Source organism: Rhinoraja longicauda, chromosome 1 (genome assembly GCF_053455715.1).
Source record: "Rhinoraja longicauda isolate Sanriku21f chromosome 1, sRhiLon1.1, whole genome shotgun sequence".
Taxonomy (NCBI): domain Eukaryota; kingdom Metazoa; phylum Chordata; class Chondrichthyes; order Rajiformes; family Arhynchobatidae; genus Rhinoraja; species Rhinoraja longicauda.
The window spans coordinates 88,361,228-88,388,851 of record NC_135953.1 but is presented as its reverse complement, the minus strand read 5'-3'; the positions used below and the strand labels follow the sequence as shown (position 1 = coordinate 88,388,851).

Sequence of the window (27,624 nt, the reverse complement as noted above, 5' to 3'; positions counted from 1 at the left end):
AGGTAGGTACTGTAGGGGAAGCAGGGACTTGGCAGGTTGGGAGAGTGGGCAAAGAAGTGGCAGATGGAATATAGCGTGGCAAAGTGTGTGGTCATGCACTTTAGTATAGTAGCAATAACTATTTTATAAATGGAGAGGATTCAGAAATCGGAGGTGCAAAGAGACGGGAGTGCTGGTGCAGGATTCCCAAAAGATTAATTTGCAAGTTGAATCGGTAGTGAAGAAGGCCAATGTTAGTATTTATTTCGAGAGGACTAGAATATAAAACAAGGATATAATGCTGAGGCTTTATAAGGCACTGTCAAACCACATTTGGAATATAATAATTTTGGGCCCCATATCTGAGGACAGATATGTTGGCATTGAAGCGGATTCAGGGGAGGTTTTCGAGAATGATCCTGGGGATGATTGGGTTAATGTATGATGAGTGTTTGACAGCTCTGGGCCTGTACTCCCTGAAGTTCAGAAGGATGAAACCTCATTGAAATAGTGAAAGGTCTATATAGAGTGGATGTGAGGAGGATGTTTCCACAAGTGGGAGTCTAGGACCAGAGGGCACAACTTCATAATAAAAGGGCATATATTTAGAAAGTAGATGATGAGGTCAGCGGGTTGTGAATCTGTGGAACTCATGCCACAGATGGCTGTGGAGTTCAAGTCATTGGGTATTTTTAAAGCATAGACTGACAGGTTCTTGATTAATAAGGGTGTTACCGGGTGGCGCCAGCAATGGCTGCCTCACCAACAGTCTGTCTGTCCCTTCCTTCTTTTCTTGTTTGTTTGTATGTGTTAAATGTTCTTTGTATGTGTATGTGTTTGTATGTGTTTGTATGTGTTCTTTAGCTTGTTTTATGTGGGGGGGTGAGGGGGGGTGTGGGGGGAAACTTTTTCTAATCTCTTACCTCGACAGAGATGCGATTTTTTTTCCGTATCGTATCTCCGTCCGCACTGCGGCCTAACATCGAGGCGTTGGTGGCCTTTGCTGGAGAATCATTTCGAGAGCTCCATCGCGGGTGCCTGCGGACTTTAACATCACGGAGCTTGCGATCCCTTTGCTAGGGATCGACCTCTGAGCTCTACCGCGGGAGTCTGCAGGACTTTAACATCACAGAGCTCGACTTCAACAACTCCAAGCCGTACGAGCTTTGACCGCCCCGACATGGGAGCTTCGATCGCCCCAACTGCGGATGGTACGACTGCTCTGACCGCGGGAGAATAAAAGAGGAAGCAGATTGGACTTTATTGCCTTCCATCACAGTGAGGAACATGGGGAATCTGCTGTGGTAGATATTTATGTTAACCTTTATGTAGTTGTGTGGCTTGTTGCATTTTTTTAGTGTGGCTGTATGGCAATTTGAATTTTACTGTACCTCAATTGGTACATGTGACAATAAACTGACCTTGAAACATTCAAAGGTTATGGGGAGGAGGCAGAAGGATAGGGTTGAGAGGGAAAGATAGATCAGCCATGATTGAATGGCAGAATAGACACGATGAGCTGAATGGCCTAATTCTGCTCTTTTGAACATGAAACAGATTGTTTTCTGTGCATCGGAAGTTGAGGGGTACCTGATAGAACATATAAAATTATAAGAGGCTTAGATAGGGGTAGTTAATCTTTTTACAGAGTGGAGAAGTCAAACCCCAGGTGGCTTTGCTTTAAAATGAGAGGGGAACTTTACGAGAGAAGGTTTTTTTAAAATGGCAAAAGCTTGGTACATGCTGCCAGTGGAAGTGGTGGATGCAGAATCAATAGCAACATTTAAGAGACATTTAGACATACAGAAAAACCCGAGGGGATGGAGGGTTATGGACCATTGGAAGCAGATGGGATTAGTTTAAATTGGCGTCAGGGTTGGCACAGACATCGTGGGCCAAAGGCCCAGCTCCTGTTCTATGTACTATAAAGACGCAATGTCAAATTCATGTCACCATGACAAAGATTTTATTTCTCAGCTTAGCTGAGATTATCTTTAAACTTTAAACAACTAGTATGTTCACAGAATTAATCACCACTTCCTGAAATTTACAATGAATGCATTTACTTGGTTAATAGTTTCCAAAATCCCAAGAAAATAAACATCACAGACACAAGGCAACTGAAACTTATTATGCTCTGACTTGTTTTTCTTCAAAGAACATTAACAAATTAATTTTTAATCTACAAAATGGGTACTGTAATATTTGCAATCAGACAAGAAGGCCACAGTAATTTAACAACCTACCGTCATTCAATAAGCACCATTACACCAAATACTTGTGGAGGAAAATAACTGCAGATATTGGTACAAATCCCTCCCCACCTATGTCCAAGACACCTCACATGCACTCTGTCTCCTCAATAACTTCCGGTTTTCAGGCCCCCACTCCCTCATCTTTACCATGGATGTCCAGTCACTCTACACCTCCATCCCCCACAAGGATGGTCTTGAAGCCCTCCGTTTCTTCAACCGTAGAACTAGTCAATCTCCATCTACTCTCCTCTGCCTAGCAGAGCTGGTTCTTACCCTCAACAACTTCTCCTTTGACTCCTCCCACTTCCTCCAAACCCGAGGCGTAGCTATGGGCACTCGCATGGGCCCTAGCTATGCCTGCCTCTTTGTCGGGTACGTTGAACAATCCCTGTTCCAGACGTACACTGGCCCCATCCCCGAACTCTACTTCCGCTACATTGACGACTGCATTGGTGCTACCTTTTGTACCCATGCAGAACTCACTGACCATACATGTCACCACTAATTTCCATCCTGTTCTTAAATATACTTGGACCATCTCCGACATCTCCCTACCATTTCTGGATCTCACCATTTGCATCACAGGAGACAGACTAGTGACCGACATCTACTACAACCCCACTGACTCCCACAGCTATCTGGACTACACTTCTTCCCACCCTGTCTCCTGCAAAAAGTCTATCCCCTACTCCCAATTCCTCCATCCACGCTGCATCTGCGCCCAGGATGAGGTGTTTCACTAGGGCGTCAGAGTTGTCCTCATTCTTTAGGAAACGGGGCTTCCCCTCTTCCATTATAGGTGAGGCTCTCACTAGGGCCTCCTCTATATCACGCAGCTCCGCTCTTACTCCCCCTCCCCCCATTCGTAACAAGAACAGAATCCCCCTTGTCCTCACCTTCCACCCCATCAGCCAGCGTATCCAACAAATCATCCGCCAACATTTCCTTCACCTCCAACGGGATCCCACTATTGGCCACATCTTCCCAACTCCTCCCCTTTCTGCGTTCCGCAGAGACTGTTCCCTCCGTAACGTCCTGGTCCACTCGTCCCTTCCTACCCAAACCACCCCCTCCCCAGGCACTTTCCCCTGCAACCGCAGGAGATGCAACACTTGTCCCTTTACCTCCCCCCTCGACTCCATCCAAGGACCCAGACAGTCTTTCCAGATGAGACAGAGGTTCACCTGCACCTCCTCCAACCTCATCTATTGTATCCGCTGTTCCAGTTGTCAACTTTACATCGGCGAGACCAAACGCAGGCTCGGCGATCGTTTCGCTCAACACCTTCGCTCAGTCTGCCTTAACCAACCTGATCTCCCATTGGCTGAGCACTTCAAGTCCCCCTCCCACTCCCAGTCTGACCTTTCTGTCATGGGCCTCCTCCAGTGTCATAGTGAGGCCCACAGCAAATTGGAGGAACAGCACCTCATATTTCGCTTGGGCAGCTTACAGCCCAGCGGAATGAACATTGACTTCTCTAACTTTAGATAGTTCCTCTGTCCCTCTCTTCCCTTCCCAGTTCTCCCACTGTCTTCACCTATATCCTTTCTTTGTCCCGCCCCCTGACATCAGTCTGAAGAAGGGTCTTGACCCAAAACGTCACCCATCCCTTCTCTCCAGAGATGCTGCCTGACCTGCTGAGTTACACCAGCATTTTGTGACACCAAATACTTGTGTCAGTTGAAAAAATCTCAGAACTTACTCTTTAAAATAGCACTACCAGATACTTTTTATTTACTCGTTAACAGTATTTGACCATTGTTAGATGTCCAATGTGTATTGCGCTTGAGAAAGTGATAATGAGCTGATCTCTTGAACTGTTATCCACCTGGCGAAGATATTTCCACAATGCTATCGCATGAAGTTCCTGATTTAGAATTAGCAACATATTCCCAAATAAGTAGTGCGCCTCCTAATATGCCTTGCAGATGGTAGAAAGGCTTTGTACAGTTTGGATCCAAAACATCTAGGGCGGCACAGTGGCGCAGCGGTAGAGTTGTTCCCTTACAGTACCAGAGTGGGTTCGATCCTCACTATGGGTGCTGTCTGTATGGAGTTTGTACCTTCGCCCTATGACCACATGGATTTTCTCCGGGTGCTTCGGGTTCACTGGAATTTAGAAGGATGAGAGGGGATCTAACAGAAACATATACAATTATTAAGGGCTTGGACACGCTAGATGCAGTATACATGTTCCCGATGTTGGGGGAGTCCAGAACGAGGGGCCACAGTTTAAGAATAAGGGTTCGACCATTTCGAACTAAGATGTGGAAAAACTTTTTCACCCAGAGAGTTGTGAATTTGTGGAATTCTCTGCCTCAGAAGGCAGTGGAGGCCGATTCACTGGATGCATTCACAAGAGAGTGATAGAGCTCTTAGGGCTAGCAGAATCAAGGGATATGGGGAGAAGGGGTACTCATTGTGAATGATCAGCCATGTTCACATTGAATGGCGGTGATGGCTCGAAGGGCCGAATAACCTACTCCTGCATATATTGTCTATGTATCTCTGCTCCGGTTCCCTACCACATTCCAAAGACGTGCAGATTTATAGGTTAATTGGTTTCTGTAAATTGTCCCTAGTGTGGAGGATGGAACTAGTGTACGCGTGATCGCTGGTCAGTGCAAACCCGAAGGGCCGAAAGGCCTGTTGCCACGCTGTGTCTCTAAACTAAACACTCATTATAGGATGCCAATCGGGTTTGGAATTTGCAGGCATCTGTTCCCCTTATTCTTTGTGAGGGAGGTCACGGGTTTAGAAGGTGCTTTCACAGAAGCCCACACAGACTGAGGTGACAAGCTGTATGGGTGGCATATCTGATCTGCTCTTGCAGCAGCATGAATGATAACTGCATAATGTTCAATTACATTCTCAAATCCTCAGAAAATAAGGCAGTTTCATGACATCAGCAATACTGGACAATATTCAAGCATGGGGGATAATATTCACACCACAAGAGTCCCAGACAGTGACCGTCTGTAGTAGGAAAGTTTGAATACCCTTGGATGTTAAGCATCCAATAATGAGTGTTTCAGGTCCTAACTCTACAAAGCTTTTCTACCAAATGCAAGGTACATAACGTGCCTCACTACTTGCCATGTTATGTACAAATCAATGCAGAGGGCGAAACAGCCCAGGTGATTGGTACCCTCCTACCTGTGGTCCTAAACATCCGTTCCTCATACCATCACCACAACATAGCAGAGTGTGCATTGCGTAGTTACTGACCTTAACTACTCCGACAGCACCTTTAAAACCTGCAGCCTCCACCACTGAAGCTGACAAAGGCGGCAGATGCAGTGGAGCACCACAAGCTGAGTTTACACTCCAAGTTACACAGCATCCAGACTTCAAAATATATTGTGTAGGAAGGAACTGCAGATGCTGGTTTAATAGAATATATTGCTGTTCCTTGAACATTACTGGGTCTAATTGTTCGAGGTCCCCACCAAACCACCGTATGAAAGTACCTTCACTGAAAGGACTGCAGCAGCACACCACTACCTTCACATCAGCCATTCAGGATGGGCAATAAATAGCCTATCTTGTAACATCCACATCTCTTGTATGAATATAATAAAAAATATATTGTTGGCCCAATGCAGTACTCCTGTATTCTCAGCCTTTTTATATTTCATGTGAAGTAAATCCAAATTGGTTGATGACTGGCTTACACAATGTTAGAAACCTTAAGTGGTAGCCAAGATCACCCACTCAGCACTGCTGGTAGATTTTGGTTGTAACTGCTTTAGCCTATATATTTGATACCGATATCTCGTTTCCACCATTATTAGACATTTAGTTGCTTATGACCATTCACAACATTATGACAGGACCGCAGAATTTAAAACTGATCCTTTCTTTAAAGGTCACTAAATTGCTTACTGTATCCTGTTTAGTGCATTGTATTGCACTACAATAGTCAATAGACAATAGGTGCAGGAGTAGGCCATTCGGCCCTTCGAGCCAGCACCACCATTCAATGTGATCATGGCTGATCATTCTCAATCAGTACCCCGTCCCTGCCTTCTCCCCATACCCCCTGACTTCGCTATCTTTAAGAGCTCTATCTAGCTCTCTCTTGAATGCATTCAGAGAATTGGCCTCCACTGCCTTCTGAGGCAGAGAATTCCACAGATTCACAACTCTCTGACTGAAAAAGTTTTTCCTCATCTCCGTTCTAAATAGCCTACCCCTTATTCTTAAACTGTGGCCCCTGGTTCTGGACTCCCCCAACATTTGGAACATGTTTCCTGCCTCTGACGTGTCCAACCCCTTAATAATCGTATACGTTTCGATAAGATCCCCTCTCATCCTTCTAAATTCTAGAGGATACAAGGCAGGAAACATGTTCCCAATAGTCAGCCTCAATATTTATATAATTCCTTTTCATGTGATCATTAAAAATAACACAAACCTAACAAGGAAAATAGGTGTATGCATTATCTAACTAAAATAGACCATTACTCATATCTGAATGTCGGGGGGGGGGGGGGGGGGGGGGGGGAGTGATTGGAGCCAGACTGCAGGAAGAATTGGTCAAAGCTATCCAACTTATCAAGAGGGGAAAAAGAGAAATACTGTCCTAGAACCCACAAACAATAAATCAATCATTTATAGATGTAAACTTTTGTAAGGAGAAATTATTTACTAATATTTTAAAACACCAATTAAATGCCAGTTATTTATAAGTGACACTCTTATGCAGTTTGCGTTAAATCTGTAGCAATACCAAAATCGAAATGTCCATCCTTCCTTTGTGAATCTCAGGTAATTAGTGCTCACCCTGGAGATCAAAAAAGCAAATCCCGGTTTAATTAGCATTCATTAATTCATATTTGCTCTTTGTTGGATAACAAAGAGTAATGGAAATCCTTGTGACTTTTTACTTACACAATTAGACAAACTGAAACTCAGCATAATTCAGTCCAATTATTGCTGCACTGAGATTAGCAAACTCAGATTGTTATACATAACAGATTGTTAGACCCAAGACTGACCCTCATTCTGTGCTCAGACTAAATCATGCATGTAAGGTACGGACAGCAGCTCCCTTTCCTGTTTGAATGATATTTTTAAGATCAAATTGAAAAATTACAACTTTTTAAGCAAGAGTTAGAGAGAGTAAATTGGACAAATTATTAGGCAATTATTGGGCAAATCCATATCTCGTTCGTCAGAGTTGTTTAAAGACCAAATTATCGTAGCATTTTACCAATAAGATTTTACCATTTTAACAATTTTTCCCAATAAGAGGATAAGGACAGGAAGATATGGGTAGCCTGGACGTCGAGGGCGTTTTTAAATTTGGTCAAAAAATAAACAGAAGCATATATAAAGATTAGTAAGAGGAAAATAAAGTAAATGGGGAAGAACTGAAGCAGTGAACGAGAAGGATCCATCATAGGTATTAACCTCTACATGAACAGAGGAATCTATAGAAAGCGCTGCCTACAGAAGGCAGCTAACATCAAAGATCAACACCATCCTGGCCACAATCTCATTTGACTGCTACCACTAGAAAGGTGATGCAGGAGCCTAATGAACCATCGCTTCAACGATAGCTTCTTCCCATCAATGATCAGACTTTGTTGTACAATCTTAACCACAACTCTACCTCAGCACCGAACTACTATGAACTATGCATAAGAGGTGCATTATGTATTTCTGCTTGAAATATTATGGTCTGGTTACCTCATATAACAGATAATTTATTATATTATTGCTAATTGTATATTCATGTGTTGTTTTTGTTTCATTAATGTGCCTGCAATAGCGCCAGCAAGCAAGACTTTCATCATTCATATTCCTGGAGTATACAACAATTAAATATTCATCACTCAGAAGGGCCATAAAAAGCCATCGGCATGCTGGGTAAAAGAATCCCAAATATTTTTATATTTATGTCAAAAAGGGGGTAACAAGGGAGTAGATAGGACCACTCAAAGATAAAGGGAATTTAAGCGTGGAGTCAAAGAATGTAGGAGAGGTACTAAACAAGCATTTTACCTCAGTATTCACCAAATGGAACAAGGAAGATATGGAGCATACTAAAGATCGACACAAAGTGCTGGAGTAATTCAGCGGCTCAGGGGCAGCATCTCTTGAGAAAAAGGATGGGTGATGTTTCAGGTCGGAACTCTTCTTCAGACTTATGGGGTATACTAATATGCTAGAGCAGTTTCAGATCAAGGTGATGGTGGTGTTGCATCTCTTGACAAGCATAAAGGTTGATAAGACCTGGGGGCCCAATTGAGAGCCATGCAAAGTTATTGAGAAAGGTGAGAGGAGATAGCACGGCCTTGTCAAAGATCTTTGTATCCTCTCTGTCCACAGATTAAGTTCCAGACACTGATTTAGGGATTATCCATTAAATGATGTAGTTGAACCTCTTTTCATTGGTATGGAAACTATCGGAGAGGACTTGTAGGGAAATAATACACCCACATTTGGAAGAGAACGGTACAAGAAGAGACAATCAGCATGGTTTTCTCCAAGGCAGGTCATGTCTTATCAACTTAATTGAGTTTGTTGAGGAGGTGATGAAGGTGATTGATGATGGTAGGGCATTGATGTTGTCTACATGGATTTTAGTTTGGCATTTGACAGGGTCCCAGATGGTAGCCTGATCCAGAAGAATATGAAGATGGGATCCATGGTGACTTGATAGTTTGGATTCAGATCTGGCTTACCCATTGAAGACAGAAGATAGTAGTGGAAGGGTTATTCTGGATGGGGGTCTGTGGCCAGTGGTGTTCCACAGGGATCAGTGCTAAGACCTCTGTTGTTTGTGATATATCTAAATGACTTTGATGAAGTCATGTTGCAGCTTTACAAAACTTTGAGTAGGCTATATTTGGAGAATGGTGTGCAATTCTGATTGCCTCATTGCAGGAAGGTTGTGGAGGCTTTGGGGAGGTGCAGATGAAGTTTACGAGAGGGTGAATAAACTTGGATTGCTTTCTCTGGAACGATGGAAGCTGAGGGGATACCTGATGGTAGTTTATAAAATTGCGATACATAGATAGGGTAGACAGTCAGAGCCTTTCTCACTCGAGTGGAAATGTCAAATATTAGAGGACATAAATTTAATGTACAAGAGGGGCAACATTTAAAAGAGATATATGTGGCACAAAATTGGTGGGTGCCTGGAATGCACTGCCTGGGGCGGTTGCAGTGGGAGCCGATAAGATAATGGCATTTGAGGAGGTTTTAGATGGGCACATGAATATGCAAAGAATGAGGGGGATTTGAGTTGTATCATGACCAGAAAAGTTTCGTTTAATTTGGCATCATGTCGGGATGCCTTATGAGCCGAAGGGTCTGTTCCTGGGCTGTCTTGTTTTATGTTCCGTCCTAAATGTATAGCTTGTCTGTGACAGTCATATTTCACTGAAGGCATCCATGCTTCTTTATCAAAAACAAGGATTCAAATATTGCTCCAGGTTGTGATGGAAGCTGAGGGGATACCTGATGGTTAACAGTTCAGTATAGTATAGTACTAGTTGAAGGAAAAAGGGCTTTGCCATTTTACGGTCTTATCTGACCACCAATATGGATTAAAAAGTTTGCACGGCTCGATTCAAAGGTTCCTCTCAGGGTTCTGGTGTGCCACAAGCGACAACAAAAGTGGATTCATAATTACTTTCATTGCTGATTAAAGAACCCTGCAATAACATTGACTGATTAACACAACCACTGACACCACTTCAAATATGATTAAAAAGTGAAATAATGCTGATGGTGGAAATCCAAAATATCAGTTTGGAGATTTTCAAGACCTTCTGCTTTGCTTGAATTGTTTTTGAGATTTCTGAAGACAATGAACAAACCATTTAAATTCAACACAAAATGCACTGTAAGCCAGCATCTGCAGTCCCATGTGTCTACAAAGTGCTTTGTGTTTTACTCAAGATGCCAGCATCTGCAGTTTCTTGTGTCTCCATCTAAATACAAGCTCTCTTTTGTTAAAGTTATCATGCAAGATTATTCTACAGGAAAATCTAAAAAAATATGCGACATTCAAATATGCATGTCCCAAAAAAAAAGCCAATTTCCTCAAGACATAAGAAAAAATGAAATAATTGGTAGAGGATAAATTTACAAATGCAGTCCGCGCGACAGTCATCATTAACATTAGCACACTAATTGTTGTAGAACTTAACCAAAATAACACTAATAATAAGAAAACCGCAATCAACAAATCAGCTTCCAGAATTATTCATTTATCTTTCAATTCTGACAGGTTCATATTGGTGAAGAGTCAGTTATTCTTGCCAAGAGGCTAATGTTTTCCTCATCAGATATTCAGCCACCTACTTATATTATTTGAATCCCTGTACTCACCCTGTTAAAAACCGGTAGCATCATGTATAGCTTTTCTTCCTGTTCCTTCTGAGTCATATGCCGAGGTGAATGACAGAGTTCCATGAAAAGACGACGAAGGTGCATTAGGCCAAGTGCATTATCCTGCGGACTACACTCTTCCTGCCGTGGACGGCCCATGATTCTTTTCACCATGTTCATTTTTCCGAGTTTCCTGAAAGCACGACCAATCCTGTTGAATTAGAGTTCTAATATTAATTAATGTATTTAAATATAGCACTATGTGCATAATAAACAGTTTGTCCACAGAGAATGTTTCACATTAGGTACTCTGTATTGACTTGATATTGACAATTTCCCAAAATAGATTCTTCCTTGAAAGGATTTCAGGACAATTTGGCATACGAAACAAAATCAATTTAGCTGATCATAATTTTAATTTTGTTGCAAGAATGATACACGATTCTCTGGAGTCAAATAATCACTTTAAGGACATTAAACACATCATGGAACATGAACACTACAACACAAGAACAGGCCCAATGTCGCACAATGTCTGTGCAAGTTCATCTAATCTCCTCTGCCTGCACGAGATCCATATCCCTTCATTCCCAACATTTTCATGTTCCTATCAAAATGCCTCTTATGCCTCATTCGTGTCCACCTCAACCACATGGCAACATGTGCCAGGCACCCACCACTCTGTAAAAACAATATGTGCCCCACTTAAAACTTTGCAGCTCTCATCTTAAAAATATGCACTCCAGGCTTTAACACGTTCACCCCAGGAAATAGGATCAGACTGTCTCCCCTGTCTATATCTTGCATAATTTTATATTCTATCAGGTCTACCTTCAACTTTCAATGTTACAGAGAAAACAATCCAAGTTTGTTCAACCTCTGCTTATAGGTAATACCCGCTAATCCAAACTTGTTCTGCGCTCCCTCCAAAGCCTCCATTTGCTTGGGGCAACCAGAACTGTGCACAATACTACAAATGCAGCCTAACCAAAGTCCTATAAAGCGGAAAGTTGACTTCCTGACTCTTATACTCAATGCCCCAACCAATGAGGGCAAGCACACCATATGTCCTCTTTACCCTTTTATCTACTTGTGTTACCACTTTCATATAGTTATGAACTTGGATCCCAAGATCCTTTGTACATCAATGTTATTTAGGATCTTATTATCAACTGCATACTTTCGCCTTACAATCGCCCCCGCCCCTTAAGTGCAACACCCGACGTCTACTCAGATTAAACCTCACTTGTCACCTTTCTGCCCATTTTGTAGCCGATCTATATCCCTCTGTATACTTTGCGCTCCTTAGGCAACTCTACCAATTTTGCTGTAAACTTACTAACCAATTTATTTACGTTTAGGTCCTTGTCATTTATATACATCATATACATCAGTGGTCCCAGCACAGATTCTTGCAGATCTCTATGTCACAGATCTCCAGCCAGAATAACGGTCTTCTACCACTAACTTCTGTCCACAATCAGTAACTCTTCTGCAGCCAAACGACCAAGTCACTGTGGATCAAGAAGGCTTAAGTATTGATTTTTAAAAAGCATAGGGACAGACAATAGAAGTCATGTCCAAAAAGTGTTCTGCTTCAAGATTTATAGGATATTTTTAGTAAGCATGATATTTAGTTTAGGTTGGTCACCATGTAGCACATTTTAAACTAGAAATATATTTTAAATCAAGGGGCTCGCCGTCATTCCTTAATTTCCCTACCTTACTCCATCATCCTCTCTCTCCCTAGCCCCCTCACCACTCCCCCACCCAACCTACCCACAGAAAACTTGGCTATACATTCACATGCTTCAAGAGCTACATATAGATCTGAATTTGGCTTGCATTAAAAAAATGCTATTTTTCTAAGCTACATTACATAAAAGAGAAACCAGAGCTTTAATACAGCGAGTTTAATTTGTTCCAATTTAAAAAAAATTACTCTGCAGTATAATCACAAGACCATCCCACGTCAAATGATTAATAAACAGATTGTTCACACTTTGTCATATTTGGCTCTGTTAAACTTGTAACCACATATCTACTCATCATAATAGCACCTATGTATAGAGTCATACAGCATGAAAACAAGTACTTCAGCCTACCCTTTGCCGATCATCAGACATCCATTTACACTAATCCTGTACTAATCCCATTTTATTCTCTTCCCATTTTATACTAACTCTCCCAGCCATCCACACACTTGGAGCAATTTAAAGTGATCAAAAAATCTACCAATTTACAGGTCTTACAGGGTGCAGGGGGAAACCCACATGGTGACAAGGGGAATATATAACCTCCAAACAAACATCACTGGGTGTTAGGATGAATGCAGCTTGCTAAAGCTGTGAAATATACTTGTACCTCATATCTATATTATTCCCATTTATCAGCTTTAGGTCTGTGGCCTTCAATACGTTGGCAATTCAAGTGCTTGTCATGATACTACTTCAATATTGTGAGAGTACTTGCCTCCCACACCCACTCAGGCAATGCATTCCAGATTGCAACCATGCTGTGTAAAAAATCTACGTCAGATTCCCTTTAACCTGATCACTGCCAAGTTTTTTTTTCACTATTGGCCATGACCCGAGTATACTCAGGGTGGGGGAGGGGATTAGGGGGGGGGGGGGTAGTGCGGGACTTAACAAGTTAAATCCCTTCATCCTAAACCTGCATCCTCGGGTTTTATTATGTCCATGCCATCCTATGCCCCTCAAATTTGTTATATTTCTATCAGGTACCCCCTGTTCTCCCAGCCCCCTCCACTCTAAGTAAACCCTGTCTACCTTCATAACTGAAATGCTCCATCCCTGATAACACCCTTATGAACCTCCTCTGCACACTGTCTTGAACCACCTTGTACAACCCTAACCATAACTCTACCAGCTACGGACTTTCAACTACAATGGTTGTTCTATGTACTTTGTTTTTTGCACCATCATGACCTGGTTTAGTTGGAATAAGAGTATTTATTGTATATTTAATGTTGTTGTTACACAGTACATAAAACAGAAAAGCACAGGAACAGCCCGCTCCTTTGGCCCATAATGTTCATGCCAAACATGATGCCATGTTAAACTAATATAATCTTGCTGCATGTGATCCGTATCCCTCCATTCACCAAATATCTAAACGCCTTGCCCAAACATCTCCTTTAAACTTTGCCCTTCTCACCTTAAAAATATGCGCAATATTTCTACCCTGGGAAAGAGGCTCTGATTATCTACCCATCCATGTCTCTGATAATTTTATATATTCCTATCAGGTCTTCCCTCAACTTCCAACATTCCAAAGAAAACAATCTAAGTTTCTTCAACTTTTCCTTTTAGCTAATATCCTCTAATCCAGACTGCATTTTGGTAAACTTTTTTCTGCACCCTCTCCAAATCCTCCACATCCTTCCTGTAATGGGGCACCAATAACAACATACAATATTCCAAACACAGCCGAACCAAAGTCCTATAAAGCTGCAACATGACTTCCTGACTCTTATACTCAAAGGCCTATCGACTAGGGCAAGCATACCTTGTACCTTCTTTACCACTGTTGTTGTTGTTACATCTAATGTGCTAATGTGCAAGTAAGAATTTCATTATTATGATGCATGTCTGGTGCTTATGGCAAACAAACATTTTTCAATATCTTGAATACTCCAGCTGTGACTGAACATAATGTTTTAATGTTGTCCCATAGCCTCCTTTCTCTTATATTCTATGCCCGAGATAATGAAGCCCAGTATCCCCAAGTCCTTCTTCGCACTTAGGTCTGATTTGTACACTGAGGTCTCTCTCATCTTCCATACTCCCTGTGGCCCTATCATTCATAGTGTATGTCTTAACCTTAATTTCATCTACCACTGCCCCATCCATGTTACCAACTAATTATCTTGTTGTCTACGACTACCCTTCTCAGCATCAATACGACCAATTTTTGTATTATGTCAACTTACTAATCATACCTCCTATATTCATATCCAAATCTTCAATGTACATTACAAATAGTTAGGGTCTCAGCACCAATCTATGATACAGCACTGGTCACAGACTTCCAATCATAATAACAATCCTCTACCAGCACGCACTTTCCATTCCAAGCCAATTTTGGATTCAATTTGCCTTTGCCCTTACTATATTTATAAATTGTTTTAGCATTTACCTTAATCTACTATTAATTTTTAATCCCTCTCTTTGCCCTCACCTTTTTTTAAGATTCTCCTATACTTTCTGCACTCCTGAAGGAAGCTTCCTATTCTTCCTTGTTTCCTTATCCAGCCCCCAGTGTCTCTTGACATCCGGGGTACTTTGGTCATGCTGTTCATACCTTTCAACCTTATGGGAACGTGCTGGCCCTGAATTCTCATTATTTCAGTTTTGAATGACTCCGACGTCTAATGTAGAGCTGTTTGCATCCAGCTGCTCCCAGTCTTCTTTTGCAAAGTTCTGTCTTATGATATTGAAATTAGCCTTCCCCTTCATTTCCAGCTCAGCCGTATTACGCCTTTCCACAATTACACTGAAACTTAGATTTATAGTCACTATCTCCAAAATATACTCCTACTGTCATTCGTACACTGCTACGTTCCAAGATTATGTCAAGTACTGCCTTTCACTGGCAGGTATTTGCTCAAAAAGCTCTCCTGGATGTACTTTAAAAATGCTATCCCCACTCCTCCATTCACACTATTCCCAATGGAGAAATTATTCCCACTGTGTTGCCACTTGTATAATTTATTTTTGGACAGATGACTAGAAGTCTGCAAAACACATCCATCATTTGTTTATAAATAAATGCATTGGTTCAATAAATAAAAAAATCTTTAAGTTTCCTCTTTTCAAAGGAATGCATTTGTTAAACTATCTCAACTAAATAACCCAGTGACAGGATTCATGTTAAACAAATAGCATAAGACAGTACTCAATTTTCTAAATTCTTGTAATGCTTTTTAATCTCAATTGGGGAAGTGTTTTAACATTTTGAACTAAAATGGAATTAGCAGTAACTTCTTAAACACACCATGACAACATATTAGAAGTAAAGAGAAAACTTGACAATACAAGAAACAAATACAGTAATGCCTCCAATGGTGCCTTTGTGTTAATAACTAAATGAGGCTGTCAGACAATCAAGTGCAGCTTGGTTTTAATTAAGGGAATACATTGAGATTCAAGGAGGAACTGTAACCAGTCAGAACCAGTGCAGATGCTGTAATATGTTAAATATTATCCGTGATTAGAGTCATAGAGCGATGCAGTGCAGAAACAGGCTCTTTGGCCCAACTTGCCCACACCGGCCGACGTCCCAGCTACACTAGTCCCACCTGCCAGCATTTGGTTCATATACCTCCAAACCTGTCCTATCCATGTACCTGTCTAACTGCTTCTTAAATGTTGGGATAGTCCCTGTCTCAACAACCTCCTCTGGCAGCTTGTTCCATACACCCAACACCCTTTGTGTGAAAAAGTTACCCCTCAGATTCCTATTAAATCTTTTCCCCTTCATCTTAACCCTATGTCCGCTGGTCCTCGATTCACCTACTCTGGGCAAGAGACTCTGTGCATCTACCCGATCTATTCCTCTCATGACCTTATACACCTCTGTAAGATCACCCTTCATCCTCCTGCACTCCAAGGAATAGAGTCCTAGCCTACTCAACCCTCTGTCTATAGCGCTGATTCTCTAGCCCTGGCAATATTCTCGTAAGTCTTCTCTGTACACTTTCCAGCTTGACAACATCTTTCCTATAGCTCGGTGCCCAGAACTGAACACAATACTCTAAATGTGGACTTACCAACGTCTTATATAACTGCAACATAACCTCCCAACTTCTATACTCAATACACTGGCTGATGAAGGCCAATATGCCGAAAGCCTTTTTGACGACTCGATCTACCTGCGACTCCACCTTCAGGGAACTATGCACCTGCACTCCAAGATCCCTCTGCTCTACAACACTACCCAGAGCCCTACCATTCACTGTGGAGTTCCTGCGCATGTGAGACTTCCCAAAATGCACACCTCACATTTCTCTGCATTAAATTACATCAACCATTCCTCAGCCCACTTGACCAATTGATCAAAATCCTGCTGCGATTTTTCACAACCATCTTCACTATCTGCAAAACCACCCACTTTTGTAACATCTGCAAACTTGCTAATCTTGCCGTGTTTCTTCTCATTCAAATCATTGATATAGATGACAAAAAGTAATGGGACTAGCACCGAACTCTGAGGCACACCACTAGACACAGGCCTCCAGTCCGTGAAGCAACCTTCCACCATCACCCTCTGCTTCCTTCCATGAAGCCAATTTTCTATCCATTCAGCCATCTCTCCTTGGATCCCATGCGAAAAGTATTATTCAAATAGATAACCTTCAATATACAGAGCACCTTGATCGCTAATGGCTTCAGTTTTTACAATATTTAAATTAAGTATGATATAAAAATTCAAATATATTTTATGAAAAAAAACAAAAGATTCAGGTTTGAAAGATTTACTGGTTAAATCATTTTAAAATTTGAATTGAATATACATTTTCCATGAAAACAGAAACATGGATTACAAAATGAAGTTTTCTGACTGAACAAACTAACAATCTGCAGCATTGAAGCAAATAGGACCCTATATAACATAATACAAAATTCAGATCTCTGCTGAGATCATTGGATACAATTAAAACCATGGCACTAAGCAAAGGTTACGGAGGCATTTGCAAGTGTCAGGGGAAGAAAGAATATGGGAAGTAAAAATCAACTGTAATTTGTAAAACGAACGGATTAAGGTGGATGCATGTAAGTATTTTATACAAAATGTCATGATATTAAACAGCATTCTGCTCATAAAAAGTATTAACTTACAAATAGTATGCCTTATGACATGATAAGTACCAATCCGCAAAACAAAGAAAGAAATAAAATCCACTGCTTATTCAAAAGCAGTCACCATAATGGCTCATCGGATATCGCTTGCACCACTGACAAATATAAGAAACATGTTGAAGCAGCACTGCATTGTTATTTCCCATCAGTTTCCTAAACAAATTGTTGTAATGAGGACGTTAATTGTTTTTATAAAAATTGAGTGATCAAATATACTCAGTAGCAGAACCTACTCTTATTTAGCATTTTTGAATTAAATTTGAATTTGGAAGAAATAAGTTGCAGATATTTTTGATGCAAATAAAATATCATAAATTATTGAGTATAAAAGCAAAGAAATACACAGGCAGACCTCTCATTTAAACAATCGTTGAGATTGGTCTTATGAAAATCCTAAAATGATGGATCGTCTGGCATTGCAGCATTATCCAATGGTTTAGCCTGATGCTACAATAGACAAGACAATAGGTGCAGGAGTAGGCCATTCGGCCCTTTGAGCCAGCACCACCATTCAATGTGATCATGGCTGATCATTCTCAATCAGTACCCCGTTCCTGCCTGACTCCGCTATCCTTAAGAGCTCTATCTAGCTCTCTCTTGAATGCATTCAGAGAATTAGCCTCCACTGCCTTCTGAGGCAGAGAATTCCACAGATTTACAACACTCTGACTGAAAAGGTGTTTCCTCATCTCCATTCTAAATGGCCTACCCCTTATTTTTAAACTGTGGCCCCTGGTTCTGGACTCCCCCAACATTGGGAACATGTTTTCTGCCTCTAACGTGTCCAACCCCTTAATAATCTTATATGTTTCGATAAGATCCCCTCTCATCCTTCTAAATTCCAATGTATACAAGCCTAGTCGCTCCAGTCTTTCAACATATGACAGTCCCGCCATTCCGGGAATTAACCTAGTAAACCTACGCTGCAAGGCCTCAATAGCAAGAATATCCTTCCTCAAATTTGGAGACCAAAACTGCACACAGTATTCCAGGTGCGGTCTCACTAGGGCCCTGTACAACTGCAGAAGGACCTCTTTGCTCCTCTACTCAACTCCTCTTGTTATGAAGGCCACCATTCCATTGACTTTCTTCACTGCCTGTTGTACCTGCATGCTTCCTTTCAGTGACTGATGCACTAGGACACCCAGATCTCGTTGTACGTCCCCATTTCCTAACTTGACTCCATTCAGATAATAATCTGCCTTCCTATTCTTACCACCAAAGTGGATAACCTCACACATCCACATTAAACTGTATCTGCCATGCATCCGCCCACTCACACAACCTGTCCAAGTCACCCTGCAACCTCATAGCATCTTCCTCACAGTTCACACTACCACCCAGCTTTGTATCATCTGCAAATTTGCTAATGGTACTTTTAATCCCTTCATCCAAGTCATATGATTACTAGAAAGCATGTTCAAAGAAGAGCTCACGCCAACTGACTAATGTACAATACAACCCTCAGGACTAAATTAATATTCAGTTTGACAATTTCAGAGAAACCCTTTGCCTTTCACAGATGATACTGCACTTTTGTTTCAATTTGGTATGGTTCAATTTATCTTTGTACCATTTTGCTTCAAATGCTGTTTTTTCTGATAATTGTTACCTTAACAACTGTGGTCTGCAACTTATCAAAGACATTCCCTGTTATCTCCATCTTCACCTGTTTGCAATTTGAAACAAGTTTAAAACTTTTCCGGTTCCAATAAAGGGTCTTTGGACCAAAATGTTGACTGTTTCTTCCCACATTGATCGATCCGATCACCCGTGCATTTTAGCATTCTCTTTTTTTGAACAACTTTAATTAATATTGATTTTCACTAAAACAATGATTTTCAAGGATAAACATGTAGCATTTATTTATTTTTATGTAATTTGTTATATTAATTTTATTAATGCATGGCCTTCATTTGCAAAGTTTTTTAGATTGAATTCTCCAATGTTTATCATCAATCAAATGTACAAAAAAACCCTAAAAATTCATTGGGCACCTGCATTCATCACTGACTTGGGTGGAAAAGGCTTTTGTAAATGATACTGTGACACTCTCATGTCAGAAGGAAAAAAAAGAAACACAACTTTAATTTTTATAAATTAAAAATTAAAAAATGATACAAAAGTTATTTAAAATGTAAATTACTTGATACCTACTTAAATGGCTGCCAGCTAAAGTTCATCTGAGTGAATGGATTCATTCATTCTGCACCAGGTCTAACTTGACATAAAAATAGACAATTTCACCAGCATAATTGCTGGATAATGTCAGTATTCACCGCAAACCTCTGGATTTCAACAGGAGCCCAACGTCTGTCAGGGAAATTGCCAGCAAATTCCAGGCATCTGCTTTCAGACAAAATTATCACACTTTGGAGTATTTATGCAGAAAAACAGCATCAATTCAGCATGAAATTGCTAGCATTTTCTAGCAAGTTCCAGCCTGTGCTTTAATTAACAAGAACCTGGAGGGGCAGCACAATGCCACATTTTGTAGTCATTGCATCACAATACCAGACACCTGGGTTGAATTGTGATCTTGGGTACTGTCCTTGTAGAGTTTTGAACATTCTTATTGTGATTGCATGGGTTTCCTCTGGGTGCTCCACTTTTCTCTTGCATCCCAAAGGCATGTAGGTTCATAAGTTAACAGGCCACTGTTAATTGCCCTAGTATGAGCAGTAGAATCTAGAGAGTGGGTTAGAATGTGGAGAGAATGAAAAAGGACTGTTGTAAAACAGTGTAAAATGGGTCAGCACGGACGATGGGCCAAAGGGCCAGTTTCCAAGCTGCATTATCTCCATCAGTTTACAAGGCATTCATATTTTCAGCTGAAAGAGGAATTTGGAGGATGTTGGCAGTACATGAGGGCTTGAACTACGGGGAGAGATTGGGCAGGCTCAGACTTTACTCCTTGGAGCTCAGGAGGCAAACAGGTGATCTTATTGAGGTATAGAAACATGGGTGGAATAGATATGGTGAACACAGAGAGTTATTTCTAGGGGAGGGGAATCAAGAACTAGAAGGCATAGATTTAAGGTAAGAGGGGAAAGATTTAATAGGGATCTGATAGGCAATTTCTTCACAGAGGGCAGTGGGTATGTGGAATGAACTGTCATAGAAAATAGTTGAGGCAGGTACAATGACAACATTTAAAAGACAATTGGACAGGTACATGAAGAGGAAAGGTTTCGAGGAATAGGGGCCAAAGGTAGGCAAATGAGACCAGCTTAGATGGGTTATCTTGGTTGGCATCAATGAGTTGGGCCAAAGGTCCATCCTGTACAGCTATGAACCTAGTCCAATTTTGTCTTAATAAAATTAATCATTATTCAACATGTTATAACTAAAAAGCTGATAATATATTAGGTATATTGCATTTTATAATGTGTGCTAAACAGTGTATAATTCCAAATTTACCCAATTCCATGAAACCAAATGAAATTTGATCCACCTGGACAGACTCAGACACCCCAAAATTACTGACCAGAAAATAACTCAAATTCAACCCCAAATTAGCATGAAGGAAATTTAATCTCTCTCCATCAATCCTGGCAGAAGATGTTTATCCTTTAGCAAAAACAAAATTTGATATATTCAATGAATGACTTCATTCAAAGTGGCTTTGATTTTTGAGCAAGAAATCCTGCTTGTCTGATGTTACAGAAATGTTCGCCACCCGTAAAGACTGTACGATTTTTCTCTCTAAGTAGGCCCTTCATTTATTTTAAATATACATAACACAAAGGAGTTGCCAACTACGACAGTTAGGACTTTTAAAATGGCAAGGTTTATCTTTCCCATATTGGTCTGCAATAGCCCAGTGTTCTCCCAAATTCTTTTTGACCCACACAAGCTGTGGAATAGAAATGCAGCCTCTATCATACGCTGTATCTTGCAATACTGGTAGCATTTGCACATTGTGTAGAGTTTCCAAAATGTTACTCCATATAATCCAATGACTACAAGAAGTAGTCAAAGTCTGGGTATCCTACTGCGAATGACTGACTTTCTGTTACACCAAAATTAATCCACAATGTATCAGGGACATATCAATGGCATGATAGAATACTCGCCACTGCCTGGATGACTTCAAATCCAATAACTATCAAGAAGCACAACACAATATCGGACAAAGCTGCCCAGTTGGCTGGTAACCCATCCAAAATCTCAAATAAATCATTCTCTCGACCAAGGAGCACCATGGTTGCAGTTTTCACCATCGATAAAAAGCTTACCAGTTATTAAATCAGTCTACTTTGGCAGAACTACCCAAACCCACTCACAACCTCCATCAATAAGAAGGGCATCAGGCTGCATGGGTACATCACCTGTAGATTCTATTCCTGATCACACACCTTTGACTTGGAAACATCTTACTCGTCCTTCACTGCAGGCTGTAAATACTGGAACCCCCATCTACAAAAGCACCATGAAGACAGCAGCATTTCGTCTGTAGCTCACTATGATCTTCAAGGAAAATTAGAGATGGTCAATAAACACTGGCCGTGGCAATGCCAAATATAATTTTTTGTTAAATTTATTTGCTGAAACATGACTTTTTCTTAGATATTCTCTGCGCTACATTTATTTTAGCATGCCAATTTTTATCAACCGTTTGTGTCTATCTTTGGTGTAAACCAGCATCTGCAGTTCCTTCCTATGTATTTCATTGTTGGCCAAGCTTCCTTTTATGAGAAGCTGCTGAAATCAACAGTTCAGTGTGAATGTCTAAATTTAATGGTTTTAGAACAATACATCTTGTGCTGTAGTTGACATGGAGATAAATAAATACAAGACCATTTGGCCTCTCATTCATACGGTCAAAGTTCATATTTTAATACTGTTTCATTTTCTTGCACAAATCTTATATTTCCTTGATTCGCCTAATACCCCAAAAAGTTACTTTGGGCAAATAAACTTCTTCACATCTCAATCCTCAATGGCACAACCCTTATTTTGCGATTGTGATCCCTCGGTACCAGACATTCAAGCCAGGGGAAACATCAATCTCGAATTATGTCCAGCACCAAAAGAATTTAGTAGGTTTTAATTTTGTACAAGATCAACTCACATTCTTCTGAACTCATTGAGTTTATCTCTCCAGATTTTATCACAATTTATGTTTGTTGGGAGAACGGACTGCACATAATGTTCCTAAATCAATCACACCAGGACTTTTAGATAACTGGACCAAGCTATCTCTAACTTTAGTACTCGGATCGTATTGCAATAACAGCTATCATACTGTTTATCTTCCTATCTGCTTACCGAACATGCATATCAACGTTCAGTGATTTGACGATTAGGTCCCACTCAACACCTACATCTTTTAATCTCTCACCATTTAAAAAATACTCAATTTTTCCAGCAAAGTGGATAACTTCACATTTTTTCCACATTATGTTCCATCGGTTATGTCCTCATGCATTCATTCAGCTTGCTTACATCAGCCTGAAGCTTTTCTACTTTCTTCTCACGACCCAGATAGGCAGCTTAGCATCATCAGCAAATTTAATAAGATCACACTTTGTCACCTCAACCAAATAAGTCATGCATAAATTGATCAAATTCCATGAGGTTGGATCAGACCATAAACAGCAATTAAACAAATTATACAGTTAGTTGTCACTACTTAGTGTGTTGCATATTGGAACTGTTTTATGTATACGCTGATGTGTCTTTAGATAATTAAACTTTATGGTCATGACCTAGATAAAATACCTAAATTTTAAAACCATAAAGAAATTCAATAATTCCAATGATTGTTCTATTGTTTTCCAATGTTGATCACATTACCTTGGAACTCCTGTACCTGTGATTGATTCCCCAAAAAACATTGAATACAATTCTTGTCTAGGCCGACAGCTGAGTTTCAATAAAGTTTTAAATACAGACACTCCCCGACTTACGTAAAAGTTAAGTTCCGTAGATCCTTATTTAAGTCAGATTATATACAAGTCGGAATCACCTTAAAACTAGGTAGAAACAAAGAGAGCAGATGCTGGTTAATACACAAAATGACAAAGTACTGGATCAACTCAGCAGGTCAGGCAGAATCTATGGACAATATGGATAGGTGACGGGTTTTGAGTCGTGACCCTTCTTCAGACTGATTCAGTCTGTTGAACAACTCCAGCACTTTGTGTAGTTTCACCATTGTCATTTATCTGCACCAGCGAGTCCTTCTTCAAACGACTGAAGGAGGAGGTGGTGGCAGTGAAGGGGGGAGTCGACAAAGCAACGACCAACAGGAAGAAGCAGCAGCTGGTGAGAGAGAAGGGAATTCCACGATGCCCGAGCGGGTCCTGTTGGTAGCAGTGGTCTGAAAATGGCGTTGTTAGCCAAGGGCTACAATGTGAGCCGCAACAGCTGCCACGTTAACTGGTCTTTGCGGCAGCTGGTGAAGAAGGACTCGCAGGTGCAACTTAAGGAAGATGTCGGTAACATGGGATCACGAATGCATGAGCTTTGAGATTTTGTTCTTGGAATATATGATCATCAATCCTTGTGCCTTATTGTTAGGACACAGTTAATTCATTCAGTTTCCGCTTTCACACCAGAGGAACCATCTGCACTTTGTCAAAAATCAAACTCAGACAATCCCCAATACAGCACCAATCATAAAGCAATGGAAAGAGTTACCAGTGTTCCACCCCTCGCTCCTACATCCCTGTATCTTGTACCACATTTGTAGCTTGGAATGCATCCTATAGACAGTGCAACTCACTAAGGATGTTTCAGCCAAACTAAAGCTACAACTATAAATAGTTAAAAGGATAAGGAAGATGTATAACACCATCTTTAAGACACATACCACCATGGTTTACATCTCCTCCCTCTGTATAGTCATTAAAAATGTAAACTTCTGGAACTCACTGACAGCATGCACCATGAAGTACATTTAAACCTGAAAGAGGAGTAACTAAGACAACATCCAACCATCACTTTCAAGGACATACAATAAGTGGTAAATGTCAGACTTGCCAGTAACACATTCATGCAGAGAATGGGAAAAACTATCTGCAAGGTAGACATTAAATTGCATAGCCACTGTTGATTTGAAATAGAGGAATTGTAATCACCGAAATCTTCATCACAATGCAAGAAGACTAGTACTCCAAATACAATGGACCAGATATTCCTGGATTTAGCCCACCACCTAGATTCCCCATCTGTAATTAATTTCTACAATCACCTTGGTCGGATGCAGAAAGGAAGTCCTGATGAACCTCCATTACCTGTGTAGGAAGGTACTGCAGATGCTGGTTTACACTGAAGATAGACACAAATTGCTGGGGTAACTCAGTGGGATAGACAGCATCTCTGGATAGAAGGAATGGGTGATGTTTATGGGCTAGACCCTTCTTCAGTCTGAGAGTCAGAGGAGAGGGAGACACAGAGATATGGAAGGGTAAGGTGTGAAAATGAGACAACAAAAGGGACAACCCAGCGGTATGAAGTTAGGCACAAAATGCTGGAGTAACTCAGCGGGACAGGCAACATCTCTGGAGAGGAATGGATGACTTTTCGGGTCGATATCCTTCTTCAGACTGAAGTCTGAGAAGTCTACGTCTGAAGAGAAGTCGACCCGAAACGTCACCCATTCCTTCTCTCCAGAGATGCTGCCTGTCCCGCTGAGTTACTCCAGCATTTTGTGTCTACCTTCGATTTAATCCAACATCTGTAGTTCTTTCCTACCAGCAGTATGAATATTGACTTCTCTAACTTCATGTAACCCTTGCTTTCCCTCTCTCTCCATCCCTCCCCCATCCCAGTTCTTTGACCAGTTTGACTATCTTTCTGGTTAATTTTTATATTTGTATGCTTCGTTGTCACCTTCCCCTAGCGAACAATTATCTATGTGCCTTTCTCTCCCTTGTCTCTCAATCTGAAGAAGGGTCTCGACCCGAAACGTCACCCATTCCTTCTATCCAGAGATGCTGCCTGTCACGCTGAGTTACCCCAACATTTTATGTCTAACCTCAATTACCTGGTCTTTTAGGCGACATACTGTTGAGGTCCCAATGCTAAAAGATCTAGAAAAGCCTAAGGCTCTATCAAAGCAGGGGATAAAGCTTTAGCATCTGTCAATGCTAAGGCTTCTTTGTTTTAAAAAAAAATGTCTGACATTCAGATATTTAAAAACAATTAAAAGTTAAGGAACTAATTTTAAATGTTTACTTAAAGAGATAATAAACACAAAGTGACCTATATTCTGCAGACCAAGATTCTCCAGTGAAGTGTATAGGGTCTCTGATCCTATTTGGGGAACTGGAATTAGTGACTCTGTATTTATTTGGGGCTTTCATCTGTAGAAACATTTCATCACTAATGGTTCCCTTTGGAATGATAAGATTTGGCCGTATACTTCCACAATATTTGTCCAAATAAAAAGATACATTTCATCACTGAGAAGGATCTCGACCCGAAACGTCACCCATTCCTTCTCTCCCGAGATGCTGCCTGCCTGCTGTGTTACTCTAGCATTTTGTGTCTATGTTCGATTTATACCAGCATCTGCAGTTTTTTTCCTACATACCTTCGTATCGCAAATGGTGTGTTCAAATAAAGTGCCAATTTTATACGGTCTACATAGATAATTGCACAATATTTTTTAACTAGACGATCAATCGTTTGTCCACTTCGGTCATATTTTGCTTTTGACTTGATTCAGCAGAAACAGTATAAAAACATTTAATGGATGTTAATGATATCTGAAGAGCTTTCAATTTCCCAACATAATCCCAATCTCAAAGTTATTGTTACATATTGCACATACATAGGTGCATGCCTAGTTATTTAAAAATACCTCAAACACCTTCCACGACACTTCTATGCTTTGACAATGCAGGAGGTTTTGGAAGGATTTGTGTTTTTTTTTATTTAAAAAAATTACACTTTCAGCCATTGAGCATAGGAAAATAATAAAATTGATCTGCTCATCAAAACTCCTTACTTAATGCTGTATCAGCCTAACTCACCCAATAGATGTAAATGGAATCCAACCTCGTGGAACAGTCACAATAACTAAACAGGCATGCTAAAAATTAAGTTTCAAGCAGATTAGATTAAAAAATGAGAAAATGACTAATGATGGCTTCATATTTAAAAAATGAGCATAAAAAAGTATATGAAAGTATTCCACAAACCAGCCGTCTATCATGTCTACGTGGAATCATTATTATTAAAATAGATTAGGCAGACGAATGCAACACGAGCAAGTTGACCAAACGATGTTTAAGACCCCCAACAGAAAAGAAAGAAATTAATGGAAAGATAGCCTCAGACTACAATTGGGTACAAAGATGAAGTCGCTGAGGTGAAACACGATAATGTAGATCAATAACAAAATATCGCTGAAATGAGCCTGGATAGTTGAATGTACAGATAACAGACATTCAAGCTCTAGAACGCCATGTATAAATAATGTTAGAATCAATTCATGAGTGGCAGCCCAAAAGAGGCATTCGCATTATTAAAACTGTAAATTTCAAAAAACATTTTAAAACACTGCAAAGTATTTTAAGATACTTCGCAAAATATTTCCAAATTTCTCTAAAGTAGGAATGTAAAAGGATATTGAGCAGCAAATAATAAGTGTGATGTCATATTTTACAAGTACATAGAATGAAGAACAGTACAACAAAGGAACAGGCCCTTCGACACATAATGGCTATGCTGAACATGATGCCAAGTTAAACTAACCTCTTCTGCTTGCACATAATCCATATCCCTCCATTCCCTGCATCAATGTTTACAAAGGAGTAGGAATATTGGCATGAAAGTTATCTTAAATTCGTTAAAAGTGAAATCCAAGATAGATTAAAGGAAATATTAGACCAGCAAAAGAGGCACATCCATAGCACAATGGTGCAGCTAGTAGAGTTGTTGCCCTGCTGTGCCCGGGTTCAATTCTGTCATCAGTTGATTTAAGTATGGAGTTTGCATGTTCTCCCTGTGATAGCATGGATTTCCCTCAACATCCCAAAAACATGCAGCTTGGAAGATTAATTGATCATTGTAAATTGTCCCTAGTGTGGAGGCGAGTGGTCTAATCTGGGGAAAGTTGATGAAGGTACGGGACAGATGTGAGTGACGACAAGACAGTTGACCGAAATCTAGGTCAGGAACTTAAATGCCTCAGGACATCTTGATAATCA

The 27,624-nt window shown here is 40.5% G+C and overlaps 1 protein-coding gene across 3 annotated transcripts in view; it reads right to left on the bottom strand.

The window, feature by feature from the left end:
- Positions 1–27,624, bottom strand: part of wdfy3 (WD repeat and FYVE domain containing 3) — a 271,504-nt gene that overhangs the window by 218,342 nt on the left and 25,538 nt on the right. For 2 of the 3 annotated variants that reach the window (XM_078402045.1, XM_078402063.1), the window contains exon 2: positions 10,581–10,791. In XM_078402045.1, the coding sequence (XP_078258171.1) occupies positions 10,581–10,760 (180 nt within the window). In that variant the 5' untranslated portion in view covers positions 10,761–10,791. The remainder of the gene's footprint in view (positions 1–10,580; positions 10,792–27,624) is intronic. The other variant, XM_078402054.1, reaches the window with a different exon arrangement.